This window comes from Porites lutea, chromosome 10, assembly GCF_958299795.1.
Source record: "Porites lutea chromosome 10, jaPorLute2.1, whole genome shotgun sequence".
In the NCBI taxonomy this organism is placed as follows: domain Eukaryota; kingdom Metazoa; phylum Cnidaria; class Anthozoa; order Scleractinia; family Poritidae; genus Porites; species Porites lutea.
In genome coordinates, this window is record NC_133210.1 from 2,886,753 (window position 1) to 2,905,303 (window position 18,551).

General features: G+C 39.6%; 2 protein-coding genes across 2 annotated transcripts; one reads left to right on the forward strand and one right to left on the reverse strand.

The window, feature by feature from the left end:
- Window positions 1–1,719: 1,719 nt before the first annotated feature.
- Window positions 1,720–11,488, forward strand: LOC140949996 (monocarboxylate transporter 10-like). The gene is made up of 5 exons (XM_073399150.1): window positions 1,720–2,052; window positions 6,395–6,641; window positions 7,526–7,859; window positions 8,829–9,198; window positions 9,736–11,488. The coding sequence occupies exons 1-5, from the start codon at window positions 1,845–1,847 to the stop codon at window positions 10,155–10,157; spliced, it is 1,581 nt and encodes a 526-aa protein (XP_073255251.1). The 5' UTR covers window positions 1,720–1,844; the 3' UTR covers window positions 10,158–11,488.
- Window positions 11,489–12,520: 1,032 nt separating this feature from the next.
- LOC140950894 (histamine H2 receptor-like) lies at window positions 12,521–15,739 on the reverse strand. The gene is made up of 2 exons (XM_073400111.1): window positions 15,146–15,739; window positions 12,521–13,138 (listed from the first exon to the last, which is right to left on the reverse strand). Exons 1-2 carry the CDS (start codon window positions 15,737–15,739, stop codon window positions 12,521–12,523), a joined length of 1,212 nt encoding a protein of 403 aa, XP_073256212.1.
- Between the last annotated feature and the right edge of the window lie 2,812 nt (window positions 15,740–18,551).

The window sequence follows — 18,551 nt, forward strand, 5'->3', positions numbered from 1 at the left end:
ACAACGATTTCCAACAGATATGAATATGATAAACTGTTACTTATGACTTTGATTTTAGCTACAGCTTAGCTTGCGGGTAGCTCTCTATCTATCTCTACTTTCAGCGCATGAGCCTTCCGCGCAGCTAGTTCAGCTACAACTTTTAATGCCATCCGCCCATTTTTTTATTTATTTTATTACTTGGCTTCAGTTTGTTTTCAACATAGATGGGACCTACCATACACCATGTTGCCCAAAATAACGCCTTTGGTTGAAGCAATTTCTCTGTAGCCCTTTTCAAAGAACTGCGTCCAGCTTATCTGTCAAGTTTGGGCCCGGCAATTTCAAGATCTATAGCCTGTGTACAGACGTCTCTCTTCCCTCAGAAAAAATCGGGGGAAGAGACTCTTCTCCCGATTTTTTCTGAGGGAGGGGGGACGTCTATACACAGGCTAAAGATCTATTCTTGGTAACTGAACTCTAACTAATATACTTAAGCGCTCCTTTCAAATGACTATAAATTTGGTGAAAACGTTCGTAACGGCAGCTTTTTGTCAAAAACATGATTTTAAGGGAGAAATTGAAATAAATATGGAAAGTAAAATACCGAAGGCATCTGGGAGAAGAATTCTCATTTTTTGGTGGTACAGTAATCAACTAGAACTGACCCCTACCGATGCACAATATTGATATTCATTTTATTTGCTATTATTTGCGCATTTTAACGAAATGTTTGTTGTTAAAACTCCTTTCACAATAAGCTTTAAAACACTGTTTTACTTTTTCCTTTCCCCCTTTCCTTACTACGATGCTGCCAAAGAGTATCTTGACATTGCTAGTGTTTAGTTTCATTATATTTCAGATATTTGCTGAAACCGACCAACACTGCGGAAAATATGGCGCAGTGGAACAGCAAGATGTGCCGTGCCGTTGTTTAATTATTGAGCTATCGATTCGTAGCGTGTTCCGCGGGTATTTGAAGTTTTGAAGCGAAAAAAAGAGAACAGAAAATGAAGGGAAACTTCAATTTGTTATTTGCACGCTTTAAACACGAGGCCTCGGTTTAATTATTTTTTGACACCGATATAAACTCTGATGAATAATGAATAAGTTATCGAGCAACGTACAAAACAAGGCAGAAGTCGAATAAAATTTCGGTGCTATTTTTAGTCAGGGAAAACCCCAGCTCCCACAAAAGATATGAAGAAACATGTAGAAATGGTAGAAATTCTTTTCATTGTAATGCAGGCCTGATTGTATTGTAAAGTATCGACAGTATTACGAGGGTAGGAGCAGGATCTGTGCCTCACTGCACATTTATAGTGTTATTGTTTACTTCACTTGTCTATTCAAAACTCAGCCAATCACAGCGCTGTGTTGTCACCCACAAAACAATATGGCAAAGCAGGTACCGTGAGCTAGCCGCGCTGTTCACCCAAAATGACGAACAGCTTTCTTCTGTCAATTTAGGGCATGGATTTACCTTAATCAAAACGAAAATTAGAGTTTTCTCGATTAAAAAAGGGTGAACGTGTTTGTTTCAAGTCATGTGCACAACTCGTGAGCCCTCAAGCTATTCGCACAAAGCTTTTTGTATGCAGATCTTGGGCGAGTTTGTGACAACATCGAGAACAATGGTTCTTCCCTGTTATTCGTCTATAGATCACACGATTCTGTCAACCAATAAAAACCGCTTTTAGCCTCAGGGGCTATTACGTCATTTGACAATTCAGCAATAAAAAAATTTTCGTCGCCTGAAGTTGCTCGCTGGGAGAACGACAGCGTTTTCTAGGGAGGGCCAAATTACCATCACTTTTTCAGGTCACACAGCTTTTGATTGAGGACGTTTGCAGAAAATTACTGCCATGGGAAAGGATACCAAAGAAAGCAATGAAGTTGACAAAGTTCAAGTGGAAATTGAGGTCCAAACGGCTACTCCTGACGGCGGCTGGGGATGGCTGGTTTGCCTCGCTGGGTTCATAGCTCAGTTTGTTATACTTGGGATACAGAATAATACGGGTATCCTGTACAAAGCTTTGTTGGTGGAATTCAATACCGGCAAAGGAGAAACAGGTTAGTGATTTAAATTTCTACCAAAAGTCTCTTATGACTGTAAATCTTGTCAATATCATTGCAAGTTTCAAGAGAGCTTTCGGAAGAGAGCTAGCGCTCGAAGCTCTCGCATCAAGTCACCCGCGGTCCCATGTTTTATTTGTCCAAACAACTAATCCAAAACTCTGCTAGTTTTATTTAGATCTCTCGCTGTTTAAGTATTAACTCGCATTCCCTCTTGGCTGTACAATATTTTCGGCATGGATACAACGGATTTCAAATTTTTTTTTCCTTTTGAAACGGCATCGGCAACTGCAAATTGCGCCGGAAGATGGTTTATCCCGGCCAATGAATATGATTTTTTTCGAATCAACAATACTGAAATTAGATTGCTTCGTCAATGGGTTATTGCCTCTCGGGTTCAACTTTCGATTTGGCGTCCTCGAAGATGTGTCAGATGTAGAAGTTTCGATTTCGTGTTCGAATGCGCAGAATTAATATCTCAATCTCTATTTCTTTAATTTGAGTATAAAGTTTTTATCAGGCGATCGTTTCGTAACCGTTAATGCACAAATTTCTCGTGTAAGTTTATTGAAAACCCACAGATTGGTCGATTTCCTCCGAAACTCTTAAGCGCGCGTTGAAAGAAAAAGATCTCTGGCGTTCGTTAATATCCAGAATACCTTTTACCGGAAGTGAAATTGCAGATTTTAATTAAAATGCAAACGATGGACCTTAACCAGGACAATAAAAGACAGCTGACGCAAGAAATTAAAATAGCAAAGTTTCATATTCTCGCTTTTCTTCGAACCTGACGCATAAATAAACTTGTGATCGTTGAGGTGTATCACAGATTTTAAAATAGCCTAGCATTCTTGCGACATCTTTTAGAGGCAGCTTCCGCTCCCTGTTGACAGCACACTTTTTGTGCATGTCACTGTACTCCTTTGTATTCATGAATGTACTTTTGAAATTGACCATTCTCCGTTTCTGTTTTTCGTTCCTGTCCTCTTTTATCGGCTATTATTCTTCTACTTCCAGATGGAACGCGCCTCAAAGATATTAAAGATATATTTCTGTGGTTGTACTAAATTGCCATGCTTCACCTTGCACTGAGTACAAAATTTTGCCTGTCGAAGTGAAAACAAGTTGAAGATAAATTCTTTAGAGGATCGTGCCAGGTTGTTTGTGCTCCATTGCAGCGTTCAAGTGGTCAGTAAATTTATTTCCGACCGAAAACATTAGCATCTATATAAGGAATCCAGTTCCGAGCTTCATTTTTGCACTTTTTGGGGCTCGAAGATTTGGGAGCTATTCAAACTGATTTGCATGCTTCAAAAACAACTTTAACTAATTTACATGCAGATCGCAGAAAGATTTAACGACACTTATCTAATGAAAACGTTTTAACTTTGAAACGTGAAGATATCCAAAAAAACAAGGTTTAATTTTGCATGTGACGGGAAATCTTCACATCGTACTTGAGGGATATATGATTTCGTGGTTCTTGATCTCATTATAGACTCTTATTTAATAAAGGCGTACATTCGCGTGTGCTAGAAGGCTTTCTAGAGCTGTTCCTGGAGTTATCATATATGCCTTTGTAGATAAGCAATTGATAAGAAATCGAGAATCCAGAACAATAGATGAATAATCGCTATATATTAAAACCCCTTTCATTCTGTACTGTCAAGTTGGCATGTTTCCTCGCGCAAAGTTTCCGGCACAAAGTACTCGACTCGACTCTTTTTTGAAAAATGGAAATGATACTCAGGCGTTCTTGGCGCGCAACTCCATGAGACGACTGCGCTGAGAAACTATCCTGCAATATCGCTTATACTCCTCAGTAATGCTCGTTGTGTGTGGTAATATTTAGTTTTTAGATTCTTGTAATGTACTGTTTGGAATTGCTCCAACTCGTGTCAATCATCGTTTCCCTTATCTACGTAATTTTACCCTTTGTCATGATGGGACATGTTTCAATTGTTTGTTCAAAAGGAATCAAAATGACCTTCGGAACAAAACATTTGGAGCCTATGAAGTTTTGAAACAGCAAAGGAAGACCTTTTCCCAATTTTTCTGGGAATCACTGCTCATTTTACCACGGTTTGCCTTGAAGGCACTGATCTTCTTGGAGGACGGTTTGTATGAAGTCAAAAACAGCAACACGATGTATGTGTTTTGCACGTGGTGCAGTACTTAATGGGAAAACTGGTTTAGAATTAAAGGTACCCATCTGGCAGCCCTACCCAAGAAAGCATTGCGCACGATGCAAACAGATGATGAGAGCTGAAAAGATCTTCCCGTGCGTCCGAATTCTAACCCTCATTACCCCTACCCCTCGCCCCATACATCCGGATATATAGGAATCCGGATTCCGCAATCCGTGAAAATTTTACTTGTGCATTTTGGAATCTGGTATACAGCACAACGAATCGGGAATCCTACTAACAATTATAATCCAGAATCCAAATTCTACTGACAAAGACTGTACTCGGAAAATCCACGGGTGAGTTTTTTAAGGGAAAAGCCCTGGGGACGAGGTTGCCTGATCTACCCTATATTATTTTTCCTCAATTTTGTTTGGTTTACCATTTCTCTCCCTCTTCCGATGCTGTGATATCTTTATAGCAGATTGCTATGCCTATAAGAGGATAGCTAGCCTGTTCCAGGCTCCGATATCGTCGGGTCCCCTGAATTGAGAAAGCGCAAGCACGAAAATAAAACGGGAGGAAACTGGAGGAAACTCCCTTCCTTTTTCCCGCCCCGCCAAACGTCTCCAGCGGCGAAGAGCGAGGAGAAACGGGTGTTTTCGCAGGCTAATGAGAGGATACTGTATGACATTTCTCGGCTTTTTAGACCTTGTAATAATCTTATGATTTTATATTTTTGTGAATGCAGTGATCTGGTTAAGCTGTAACGTGAAAAGAAATGCGTCTTTAATTTTAAGTGCGCCCGGCCCATAATTAATACTTTTAAAAATACTTTTTCTTCGATTCAGTAGATTCTAATGGGGAAGTTGGAGATTTGCAAAAAAATGCCGGAAATCCAGGAAATCGGGGATTTCCTTCCGCCCGTAAGAAGCCAGTCCGTTGTTCCTCACTCGCTGTTGCGTTCTGGATTTGGTTATATCTTGATCTCGTTTAACCCCCCCCCCCCCCCCCCCCGACACCCCTCTCCCGCTTAAAAAAGCGTGTGATGTGGCAAACTGTCACCTATAAAACTAGAAATCATGAAAACTGTTGCAACGAAATGAGCACTTTATTCCTAACATCCGAGTCCCAACACATTGTCCAAGGAAATTAAAATATTTTAGAATCGATCAAGTTAGGTTCAATGCAAGTTTGCAGTTGTCTGTGGCTTTAACTTGATCTTTGGTTCAATTTTTCTTATCTACTTCTTTTCTTACATTTTATCGTGACAATTGCTAAACGGGAACGACGGACGACAGGAATTCATACTTTAAGTCTTTAAAAAACACATAACCATGTACATTATTTCAAGTGCTAGATGATCCAATTATATATTTCCCTTATCGATAAATTATTATATTTTGTCTCTTGAACATTTTCCTATTTCCTATTTTTTTCCCTTGTCCATGTAAGATAAGATCGATCTTGGCTCCCATTTTCGTGCAATTCTAAAAAGTGCCATTCGTTTCTCTGGAGAAATTTTCAAATTTACTTAATAGATCTCAAAATACATTAACCATCGATTCTACAAACGCCTGAACGCGCGGACGAGCACGTAGGAGGTAGTTGAAGCTTTCATCACGGAAAAGGGAACTCGATCCGAGAATCGAATTTAATATCATTTCCTGATTGATTTGTGATGTGTACGATCTGTCTTTAAACTTTGCGCCTTTTAGAAACGTGAAAAAGATTTTCCGAGCCGTACTCCCTACGTTCATGATTTTGTTTACAAGGGACGCGTACGTCATTGTTACTTGCTTTAGCAAGCAGGCTTAATCAATTAATTATGTTTTTTATTCTTGTAAAACGTGCCCTTAGTAGCCTCCCACGCAGACGATCTTAGGACGTCTTTGTATATATGCATGCCGGTCACGTCCGATTTTTAGTTTTTCGGTAGCCTGAACGCAGGCCTCTTTATAAATTTATCAACCTCTTTCCTCAAACCTCTCTCCTTAAAATTTTTGACTGAACGTGTGACCAGAATTTCAATTTGTCGGGTTTGATTCTTATTATTCGGAAATTTGGCGCATATACTTCTGGCTTCCCCTACTTCCCGTATTAGCGACTGGATATTTGAGCTACTTTACATCATTTTTTTTTTTTTGATGTTTTTAAGTTGTGTTTGTTTGTTATATTAATTTGTTTTTGTATATTTTTCTTCTTTCCCTTAGCATGGGTCATTTCAATCGGCCTTGGCATGATGTTTCTATTCGCCCCAGTGACGTCAGCTTTATGTGAGCGCATTGGCTGCCGGATAGTCGCGTTTGTTGGTGGTTTGTTAGGCATTCTGGGATTTGTCTTGTCCTCGTTTGTTTCCGACGTATATCGCCTTTACGTCACTTTTGGTATTTTGTGGGGAGTTGGGGCGAGCATGAGTTATTTGCCAACGCTTCGATCGCTTCCCTACTGGTTTTCGAGGTGAGCGCGGTTTATTAAATTCATATTACAGCGCAGAACTGTGAAAAATGGTTAAATGTTTATAACTAAGGCCCGTTTCAAACGTCGTGCTACTGCCGCTCGGAACTAAATTGATCGAATTAAAGTCGACTTTAGCACGGCAAGCTTTGCCGTGCTACACTAGTTCTACTTGGTTTTAAACGTCGCGCTACTGCCGTGCCGAACTCAATTCATAAATTTTATAATCGACTTAATTAAATTCGACGTCTGCAACCAAGTCATGCTAGTTTCGTGCTACAGTCGAGCCAGCTTAGCACGGCAGTTGCACGACGTCTGAAACAGGACTAACCTTTCATCCTCAAAGAGCGCTATCCAAAGATTTTTCTCTACACTCGCGCTGAGTGAAGGAGACCGTCACAAGCTGGATCTTTCTCTCTGAACGTTTGTTTAAACCATTCTAGCTCATTCTTCCCTGGGAATTTGGCCGAAAAAAACGCCTTTTGGTGCTAGCCGAGCCGTTTTCTTGCCACTACCTAGCTAAAAACACACCAAACAAATAAACAAAACCCAAAACGCTATTACTAGTATGAAGTCTAGCACTACGCTGCATGCTAAATATATATGCTTCCGAAGTTCGGGCATGCGCAGGTAAAATTCCACAGTGGGATTTAAAAGAAGGATATGTCAGGAGTGGAGTAGTTTTCTTTAGAAGACGACGACTACTGAGATGAAAAGGATGAATAGTTGACTAGTTGTTGTTAGAGGATTTATCTGTAGAATGTTATGTTAGAGTAGCCGTTCTCTACATAAATAAAAACGGTACCTCAACCTTAACAACGTTTTTTTTCTCCAATGTTAATTTTAAATCTTGCTGAATATTTATTCTCTTGCTTCTGTTCTTTCAGGCGCATCAGTCTCACAAACGGTATTGTTACAGCGGGGAGTGGCTTCGGCACTATCGCTATGGGCCCACTCATGCAACTGGTAGTGAACCGTCTTGGGTGGGGCAATTCTACGAGGGTGCTCGCTGGGGTATTGTGTCTCTGCACCATCGGCTCCTTGCTTTATAGAATCCCCAGCCAAGCTGGCCAGGAAAAGGTTGAGAAGGCCAAAGAAGCTGAGAAAAAGAAGCGTCCTCCTATTTTCGACTTTACGGTTTTCAAGAATAAGGCGTTCTTGGTGTGGTGTTTATCCTTGAGTGCGTTCATGATGGGGTACTTCGTTCCTTTTGTTCATTTGGTAAGTTTTTGTCCCTCTGCCCTGGGCCCGGTTCCTGAAAGGCCGATTGGCGCTAATCCAGGATTAAAATTTTTTTCCACGTTTTGTATTTACCTTCATATGCATTGCTTAGAGTAACATTTTATGTTATCATTATAGTATCTCAGAGTGAAAGCTCAGCAGTATTTTGTAAGCTTGAGTCACATGTTCTTAGAAGAGAAAACCGTGCTTAAAATTTAGGTTAATCTTGGGTTAAACTTAACCATCTTTCTAGGAACCGGGCCGTGGACACCGAACTGACCACAAGCTAACTTTTTCAAACCATAAAGATATTAATCTCGTAAACTTGAGACACGACAACTAAAACTTACAAATCTTCCTTCGTGTTTGCAACTCCAGATGCTTAAATGGGTGTAGTTGGTGGGTCTTTGTTTGTTGGAGTAGGGGAAGGATTGTTTTTGAGCTTGAACAGATCAAGTCTAATGTTTTTCAAACCGTGACTCTGCGTCCCTTCCAACAACATTTTCTGCTTGCAGATTTCGTCATCATTATTTTGCTCGGACTTGGTCAACCGTCTTTAAGCGCTTTCACTGTATTTAGTAATTAAGAGCAAGAACTAATTTCTGCTACTGATGTTTGGAATAAAATACCAGGATTGCCACATCAATTACCAAGAATGTCACATCTCTTAAAAGTCTTGAAAAGGAAGTAAAACATTACTATTATCATGCGTAATTTTTTTCCCTTTTCGTTTATTTCTTATCAATTTGCCTCAGCGTATGCAGCCTTTTGTCTCTTTTTTTGCTTCCATCTTTTTTTTTCCAGTTAAAATTAGATAAAATAATATCTTCTGTCAAATGTTAGAGAAGGTGCTCGATTGGACACCTTCACACATCTCCTGAATGATTATGTATATTAAAGATATAATTGTAATTTGTCGTGTGGGAATAAAGAAGTTTGAAGCACTCTCTCATTTCTACTCAACTGCAGCCTGCCTATGCCGAAGAGTGCGGTATTCCAAATTCTCAGTCTTCGACACTTGTCGGCATGATGTCGGTTGGATCGACCTTTGGCCGGCTGTTCTTCGGCAAAATTGGCGATCACCCGAGGGTGAACCGACTGTACTGTTTCCAGATAGCTATGCTGGTAATTGGCGTGGCAGACACTCTGAGTACCCTGACGAAAACTTATGCAGGTCTTGTCGTGTACATGGTTGTGTTTGGCGTGTTTGACGGCTGTTTTGTTGTTTTTCTGGCTGTTCTCTGTGCGGATATCGTTGGTGTGGACAAAGTGGCTGCTGGAATTGGAGTTCAGTTCTTTTTCATGGCCATCACGTCGATCGCTGGACCGCCTCTTGCAGGTAGGTTATAGCGTAAGTTAGATAAATAGCTGCTTTCTCTCCCATAATCGATGTCTTGAATCCTTGCTTCAACTTCTTACCGAGAGCCTCTCTATGGGTACCTGCCGATCGTGACAGATCGTGACACCATTTTCGTCGTACGTTTTCCATCAAATCTTCGGTTTTAACACGAAGTCGTCGCATATCAAGAACTGTTTTGCGTAGTAACGCTACTAGCAGGCTCGACCAACCACGAAGACAACGACGAGATCAAGAAAATCGGCAAGCAGCAGGTTAAATAAGCGAAACAAAAACTCTGAACATTGCCGTCATAACCTGTGTACAGATCCCCCCATCCCCTTAGCAAAAATCGGCGGGAGGGACATAATTACACTAGATGAATCTAATTGATACTTCAACAAATTCTCCCCACTACTTCTGTTGAAAACGTATAGGGATAACAAATGAGAATTTGAATTTTGATGTTAGGGTTTAAAGGGTTATTGGAGGTTCAACTGTATCTAAATTGATACGATTTTTGTCCTTGTTTTCTGGCAGGTGTTATTTACGATCTCTCCCAGTCATACCAGATCGCTTTCTACGTAGCTGGAGCGTGCTCCACACTGGCTACTTGTATGCTGTTCCTTGTACCGGCTTTAATGCCGCCTGAGGAGATTTGCGAGGACGGCCTCGAACGCGTAGAGACTGTTTGCTCCAAAGACAGTGAAAAACCTTTAATGGATCGCATTCGTTCACCAGACTCTTCCAACCCCACAACTTCGACTAAAGCGAGTCTGGGATCCTGTCAAAAACTGAATAGTACTATGTACCTCGCACCAAACCAGTCCTATCTCGACAGATATTGGGACATGCCTAAAAGAACAAGTATGAGAGCCAGCATGGCGAGCCTGCTATCGTTTGGGCCAGTGGAACCAGGTGGAGAGCGTCTCGTTGTGGTGGAGAGAGTATCACAAGTGTAGACGTAAAACTGACATCGCGCAACTTAACGCCCGTACTCACTAATCACAAAACTGCGGATGGTTTTAGACGACGTGTTGGTCCCATCATCATCCTACTCGAAGATGTTCATTTGGTAAACCGTAAATAACTTACGTTAAAGCACCTAAAGCTCGCATCATTCGTGAAACGAGTAGCGCTTCACTGCGAAGCAGCGACGCGAAGAAGTGGATCTCCGTTTGCCGACCAAAAGACTGATATTGATTGTGCAAAATACTTCACTTCATGAACATTATTATTTATTTATTAGTAATCAATGACAACAAATTAAAATAACAAAAAGAACGTAACTATATTTAGTCATAACCCAGATCTCTTTAAACGTTTCAAATTTCTGTTTATATTAATCAGAGGCCGTTTGAACTTAATGTTTTTCCGTTATGTTCATGTTGAATCTATTTTCTTGTGTAGACTGAAAACAACTTGCTCCTTTTCTAAACCATTTTATAGCCTTTTAACAATAACGAACATAATATATCTTTTGGAGGAAATCTTTACCGTGCACTGGAGCCGTCTAAAATTTTGCCTGGTTCCTTTTCCAAAAGCCTTCATAGTTTCCTTCCAACCTTCAGAACCTTTGCTGAACGTGCAACTATTTTAAGTGAACAGAACGGCATAGTAAATGTTTGACAGAACAGATCTTTAAAAAAAAAAAAATTTTAAAAATTAAAATTAAAATTTGAAGTGACAAATTAAAAGGTAACGGTTTTATTTATTGCGGAGGGAAAGTACTGTAGCCTTAACGATTTTTCTCACCGCATAGAGCTACGATAACTATTTGGGAGAAAAAAATGCGAAAACAAAAAAAAAACATAAAGAAGAAGCCCCACAATAAAAAAAAAAAAAACTTAAAAAGTTTATAGACTATTAAGTGCCTTGCATTTGATGAGGTCAGTCAAAAATACGTTTAAGTTGTTTTAATTTTAAAATGAAACGAAGAGAGAGTATTTATATTACGGGCGCGACCTAAAGTGACACCTTACTTTAGGGTAACCAAAGGAGGAAACATTTTGTATACAGATCTGGTTGAGATCAAATTGAGTGATCAACTTGAGGCCACAAACACTTGGCCTGCGTAGGAGGATTATTAAGGGGCGTTTGAGATGAAATCGCGCAGTTTGAAAGCGGGGAATCGAGTGTTGCAAGAATTAAGTTAGCCCTTGTTTCAAGGTTGGTCGCGAGTCGCTTGCTTAGCGATCATGGTCTTTAGATACGTGCCAATGATTTTCGTAGATGGGTTTATAAAGAGTTTTGTAGTTAAATTTTATGAATAAATGTTCTAATGTTATCTTTATTCTGTTGCGTATTTAATTGATCTTCCAACAACTGAAATAACAAATACTTATTAAATGATGCCCTTTTTTAACTGAGGTGCTTTTTAGTCACGTAAAATCCTAGCTGGCGAAAAGCAAAGCAGTTGGCTATCTACAAGGCAGGGAGTACTCCCCTATAAAAGGGACGGGGGTACTCGCTGGAAATTTTTGAGAACACCCCTCAAAGGTACCAGAATCTTGTTTTATGGGCGTGTCCCAAATTCATTTCCACCCCTAAGAGGAACCAATTCAACAACAACAAATTACATAACTGGCACTGCAAAAAGATAACTTTCGAACACATTCTTCTCAAGGACTTTTTGAAAGTATTGTCATAAATCTTTATCCTAATCAGTCATTTTAGGTTTTAGCGCCCTAAGTGGTACCAATCCACAAATTTAAACCCCTAAAAGGTACGACGAGCACCCCCGTCACTTTTATAGGGGAGTACCCCTTCCCACCCCGGGTCTACAAGCATAGTGGAAGAATTAGACTTGGGAATACCTAGAAACAAACTGTTGTAGCTAGTTGGCAGTCAAGAGGTGCTTTTCCTTTTACCTCAATGTTCAGTCAAAATGATACGCATACGGCTTTACTCGACTGGAGAATCCCCGAGAGAAACTGATGCCCTTGGGGGATACCTATATTTTCCAGGTGGGTTTCGTACCATTGTCTTGGTATTAACAACTTTCATGAACTTCATTAGAGTTCTTTTTTCTTTTCCCGGCCAATGAAATTGCAAAAAGGAAAGATAAATTGAAACAAGGCTCAACGTCGAAATGGAGCCGGGAAAGTTGGATTTTTTTGGAACCGGTAAATCCTGGCTAAATTATAGAAACCCCGGAATCCAAATTAGTTTAATAACTGGGTGGGGCGATGACTCGACCATGCCGCCTTATGATAGCAAAGAAAACCGGCAAAAGAATAAAACACAGACTGGGTTAGAAACCCGAAAATCACCAAGAAAGAAGGAAATGAAGTACAGGTCACTTCAATCGAACTTCACTATCAAGTTAAATATTTATATCTTCAACCAAATCACCGTCTGCGGGTGAGCTGTCATCTTGATCTTCGGCTTCGTCCAACTTTAACCCAAGGTTCTGACAGGCCTGATCAGAGCAGCTTCGCTCTTCATTTTCCTTCCAAGCTATTTTCTCTATTTTGTCAGCCAGGACCATTTGACATGACACTTCATTCAGATGATCTCCACCCTCTTTCTTATGCTCTATCTCAAATATTGGACGTGCCCCTGGTTCTTCGCTTTCTATCTTCCTTGGTACACTCCCTGGTTTTCTTTGCTTCCTCTCTCTATTTTTGACTGGCATCTCTTGAAACAGGCTGCTCCCCAAAGGATCTTTTACCAGCTGCCTGATGGCATCGCGGTATCTTTTGTTTCGCAGTACGTAGATGATTGGATTGGAAGCGCTTGAAATAAACGTACAGAAACTGGCCAGGAATGCAATCCACTCATTGTACAAGATATCGGCGTTACGGCTCCAGAATACAAAGACCACTGCTGGTACGTAGCAGATAAAGTACGTTAGCACGGCCATGGCAACTGTTACGGCGGCTTTAATATCCTGCTTTATCCGTCCCTCGGCTTGGAGCGGAGGTAAATTCAATTGCTTTCTCTATTGCCAAAAGAGAAAGCAGATATAAGTATTTTTGCATGGCCTGAGGAATTCATTAATCCTTTTATTCTCTCGTTCATTTGTTTGTCCATTTATTTTCTTTCGGGTTTTCAAGTAACTCAAAATGGTACTCAGTTAATATCTAAGCACTGGATTCTCCAAGGCCTGGTTTGCCTCTATACTACTCGAGATCCCAAGAAAAAAACCGAAATAATCCTATTAATTAAAACTTTTATGAGTACTTTTTGGAATTTTTAAATATCAAAAGCGGTACGCGGTATGACATGAGTGCTAATGCTAATTGCTGAAAAAAGATAAATTCATGAGTTAGTAGCGCCACCATAATTACACGAATAAGCGCCGCGGCGCTTAGTAAACTTTTTACGCCTTTAATTATGGGCGGTGTTTATTTGAAAAAAGTTTAACGCGACAAAGAATTGTCTCAACTACGATATTATCATTATTATCCGTATTAAACTACAGAAGACGGGATTAACGTCTTTTTAATTTGATTTTGATTATGTGGAGGCCGCGGCGCTTGACGCGTTAACTTGTTGTCTCAAATGCGGAGTTAATTCCGGAACCGGGGCGGCTTAATCGGAGGTGGTGATTATTCGTGTAAATACGGTAATCCACCACTTTTGCCAGTGAATCTTAAATATTGCTTTTTTTAAAGTAGTCTGTCTCTACTTTTGACGATGACAATTCATACGCTAGTTCCACAAAAAGCATAAAATTTATCTTCGTGGAAGCCGTAAACGTGTTGCTTACGACATCAAATGTTGTAACCATTTTTTCCTCTTCCTTAATTGGGTTGATTGTTTGGTGGGTGTAAGGTAGGTATCTAACCTTACTTCATTCCCAGAGGACATCGATCCGCCGTGCCTAAAAAGTAGGGGACGGCATCGACGGATGCCTGTATTTGCTGGATGGCAAAAAGGAAGAAACACCCCAGATCTGAAAGGAGGCATCCTTTAATTTCGGCCACTTGCACACCGGATGGTCATCAATTTAATTTTTGCTCTTATTTTCAGGGATGGCAAAAAATTTTGCTTTGCCTTTCATCCACTTTGCCCGCAGCTTTCGGATCTGGTGGAAATTTTGGTAGTTGAAACGTCGTCTTCAATATCCCGAGAACAATCAATCATTTTTCCTTATATCAGTATATGAAGCAATAGAGCCTTATATTGTTACACTATTAATTAAAGACGTGTAAGGGAAACTCAAACAGGATGTAGGAAAACTCTTTCGCGTTTGGTTTTCTCTTTGCGTCCAACACGGACGGTGTAAGTTCCTGTTCATTCAAAAATATCGTCTATTACAGGGCTCGAAATTAACGCTCGCAAACTCGCAAAATGGGAGTGATTTTGATGATCTGCGAGTAAGAAAAATATCCACTAGCAAACGATTGCGAGTTAGAATTATCAATGTCTCCCAAACAAAGGGAAATAATTTGCTTGTGGTCTCACCAGTTTGCTAGTGGAAAAAAACCTTACTAGCAAAACTTTGCAAGTGCACTGAAAAGATAACTTCGAGCCCTGTATTAACTCTAACACCACTAACTTGCTTTATTTTATCACTAGAGAGATTAAGAATCACGTTTACGCCAAAAAAACGTGAATTTTGCACCATAAGACCAAGTTTTCCGCCCTTCCGCCGTTCGTTTACTGTTTCACTGATTATTTCTACTAAAGTTAATAGTAGTTTCACGCCCGTTATTTCCATGAAAATTGTTCTGGACAGTTTTTATCAGCTTATTGTTTATTCTGAGAAATTCTAAGCTTGAATCTGACCGTTTGCCGATTCCCGTTAAGGTGGCTCTTAATTAATCTCTCTACTGCTTTGATTTTGCTGATGCATGCAATTAATAGGTTTTTCCCTTTTTTGAGAGCAAACCGAATGGTCTGAAAAAACACCACATGAATTCGCTCAAAGCTGCTCACAATGCCACAACACATGCATTTTAGTTGTCAAAATAGTTAATAAGTTAATCAGGTTTTTCCCTACCTTTCTCTTATTCTGGTAAATCGTGTATACCGTCAAGACTCCAAAGGCCGTTGAGGCTACTATGAAGAAACCCATCGTAGACGCGATCATTCCTTTTCTCTGTTGGAAAATTTTCTCCCGAGACTTCCCCAGCGTCGTGTCAGCTTCCATGTCTATTTTCAGCAAAGGAATCGTAGATAAGGCAACGTGTACGGTACAGATCAGCCAAATGAGGACCACAGCTGCATAAGCTTTCCTTGTTGTCTTCCAAGTATAGTACTTGAGATCAAGGTACAAGGCCAAGAATCTGTCCAGCATAATTGCAAACACGGAAACCATGTTAAGCAAAGCAAATTCAAGTTGCAATGAGCTTAAAATGACGGCGGGTGTTTTGCCTTTCATCCAGCTGGATTTCCAGACGTAGTTTAGGGTATGCATCGGAACATTGATGACTGCGTTAAGAAAATCTACCGCGGCGAGATTGGCAAGAAGAATATTTGGAAAATTGCGAAGATTCTTGAAACGGACAAAAATTGCGATGAACGATCCATTGCCGATAGTTGAAATCAGGGATAAGCCTGCGTCCAGAGATGTCATGGCAATTTTACTGGCCATTTTGACAAGATTGATACCACAACTGCGAGATCACGTTTTTCAGTAAATATGTGCGACGCTTAGTATACCTTTATTGCATACACGCACAAAAAAAATTACGCCCTATAGAATACAAAGTTCACAAAAAGAGGAGGAAGCAAGGTTAATCAAAACATTGTTTTTTCTATAATGCGGTGATTTTAGAGGTCCATCGATGAGACGAAACTTCCTGCTTCAACATACTTTTTATCCCTTGAGTCCTAAGAACCTTTTTCATGGTCAAAAAATCCAAAATTTTATTTTGTAAAATATTGAAACGAAACATATACTGAATAAGTAGAACAACATCAAACTACTTTAAATATCTGCATTAATGGTTCGAAATATTGTTATAGAAATACACGTTTTTATGGTCAGCTTTGCAGTGTAGTCTTTGGACTTCTCGTTTTTTGTTCTTGATTGGCAAATTAATGACTATCGTCTTAATGCATTCTCGACTAATTAAACATTGAAAAAAGTTCGCATTTTGGATGAAAGAGACTGTATTTAAAGAAAAAAATACAAGAAGTAGAAATATGAATAAAAATCAGTAATCCTGTCTTTGTTAATGTATTTCCAGTTTGTGAGCTGTTTCCTTTTTATGGAACAATCAACGGAAGAACTTTTGATAAAGAGAAGGTTGTTTTAAAGAACAAGAGTTTTGACGGAAAGGATGTGAGATGACGCTAACAAACAAAACTGTTAATCTTGTTCTTCCGTTCTATTTCTTGTATTAGTTTCACGTTTTCTACCTAATAAGACCTTGAGCTTCTTCTTGGGCTTGCTGAGGTGGGGCTTGCTGAGAGCTGTTCCGGCCGGGTTTCTATTACCACGCCCAAAGAAAAAACAGCCCCTGGGGCCACTACCAGCCACCCTCGTGAAACCAGAAACGGTTTTTAAAGGGGTTAAGTCACGCTATTTGCTTTCTTTTTAAAAAGACAAAAACTTTCTTCCCATCAGTTGAATTCCAAAAATAATGGCCCCGACCAGTTTCGTTATTTAAGACTACGGTATATTTTTACAACGGATGGCAAGGATGGTCATGATTGAAAATCGAAAAAGTCGGGCCAACTTTTTCAAGTTTTAATTCTATGCCTGCCAAAAAAAATCTTCACAATTTTTTGCATAGGTGAAAAGGCACTAAGCAAAGACTTGTGGACAGAATTAAATAAAACAGCATTATCGTCGTGAAATATATAGCCCCTTTAAAACCATGTTTTGTAAAATTTGCAGTTTCTTGTATATTACCTTACACCTGAATTAGCTTAAGTCTTTCGAAATCGTTTTAACGGTTATATAATTGGAGCTTTTGAGGCGCTTACATTCTAGAAAAAGGTGAATTGAAAAAGAATTGACTAAATAACAGAAGATGCTAAGTGCAACTTTTACAAGTTCGTTTGTCGCTGAATTTTATCAGTGGTAGATTTATTTTGCTTTTAAAATAATTCTGTTATACACAAACTAATCTTTATTTTGCGATTACTGCAGTTTTTTTAGGTTGATAGTCAGGCAAAGTAAAACATTTAGTTAATTCAACTGTGGCGGATTCAAGATAGCGGATGCTGATTTAGAAATAATTAACAATTATTGAATGAGGCTGAGTCATTATCATCAATATTATTTATTGTGATAATTATTTTTACAACTATTATCATTCTTAGTAATATTCATTATTATTATTGCTATTATTATTATTATTATTATTATCATTATTATTATTATTATTATTATTATTATTATTTAACTTTGACATTTTTAAGGTAAGCACGTGCGCACTTGTATATATTTATAGTTAGCTGCCCTACGAACTGTTTGTAACCCTGTTCAAACCAAGCTATACCGTCATGGTTTTGTGGGAGGTAAAGTATCATGCAAAAAAGCTATGAATTTAAACTTTGCAGGGTTTGTGACTCGTCTCAGAAAATGTCTAAACTTATCGTATCACGTGAGTATCACGTCTTGATTCAGTCAATGACCGCCATCTTGGAACCACCTTCTTGACAATCTTCTTCTGCGGATAAACTGTCTTCTTGATCGGCTTCGTCTACCTATAACCCATGTTGACAAGCTTGATCGCAGCTGCTTTCCTCTTCGTCTAACTCCCAAGCAATTTTCACAATTCTGTCCTCTTGGACCATGTCACTGGACGAAGCATTTTCAATTACTCCAGCTTCATTTTCCAGATTTTCCCCATATCCTGAGCATGTTCCTGGTTCTCCGCCTTCCCTTTTCTTCATTCTAGGTCCTGGATGGCTCTGCTCCTTTTGCTTAATTTTTTCGGGCATCTCTTGAAACGGGCGGCTTCCAAAGGGATCTTTTATCAGTTGTCTGATGGCGTCGCGGTATCTCTTGTTTCGCAATACGTAGATGATAGGGTTCGAAGCGCTTGAAATAAACGTACAGAAACCAACCAGAAAGGAGACCCAATCATTATGCATGCCGTACTCCTTTTTCCAGATTGCCAAAGCAAGTGCCGGTGCGTAGCAGATAAAGTATGTTACCACAGCTAAGGAGACAGTCATGGTGGCTTTTATATCCTGCTTTAGTCGACTGTTGGCTTGGGGCGGGGGCAAGTTTAACCGCGTTCTCTATTAGAAAAGAAAAGAAAAAAAATACATTATAACATGAAAAAAGTAAAGCGTGCGCTCTGATTGGTCAATTTGGCATATACTATCTGCTTTCCCTGCTCCCTAAGGTCATGCTACCGTTCATCAGTACAGTTGTTTTCGGCTCTACTAAATCCACACCCTAGTGTGCGCCCAGAACAAAACTCACGCCATTACCCTACATCCTG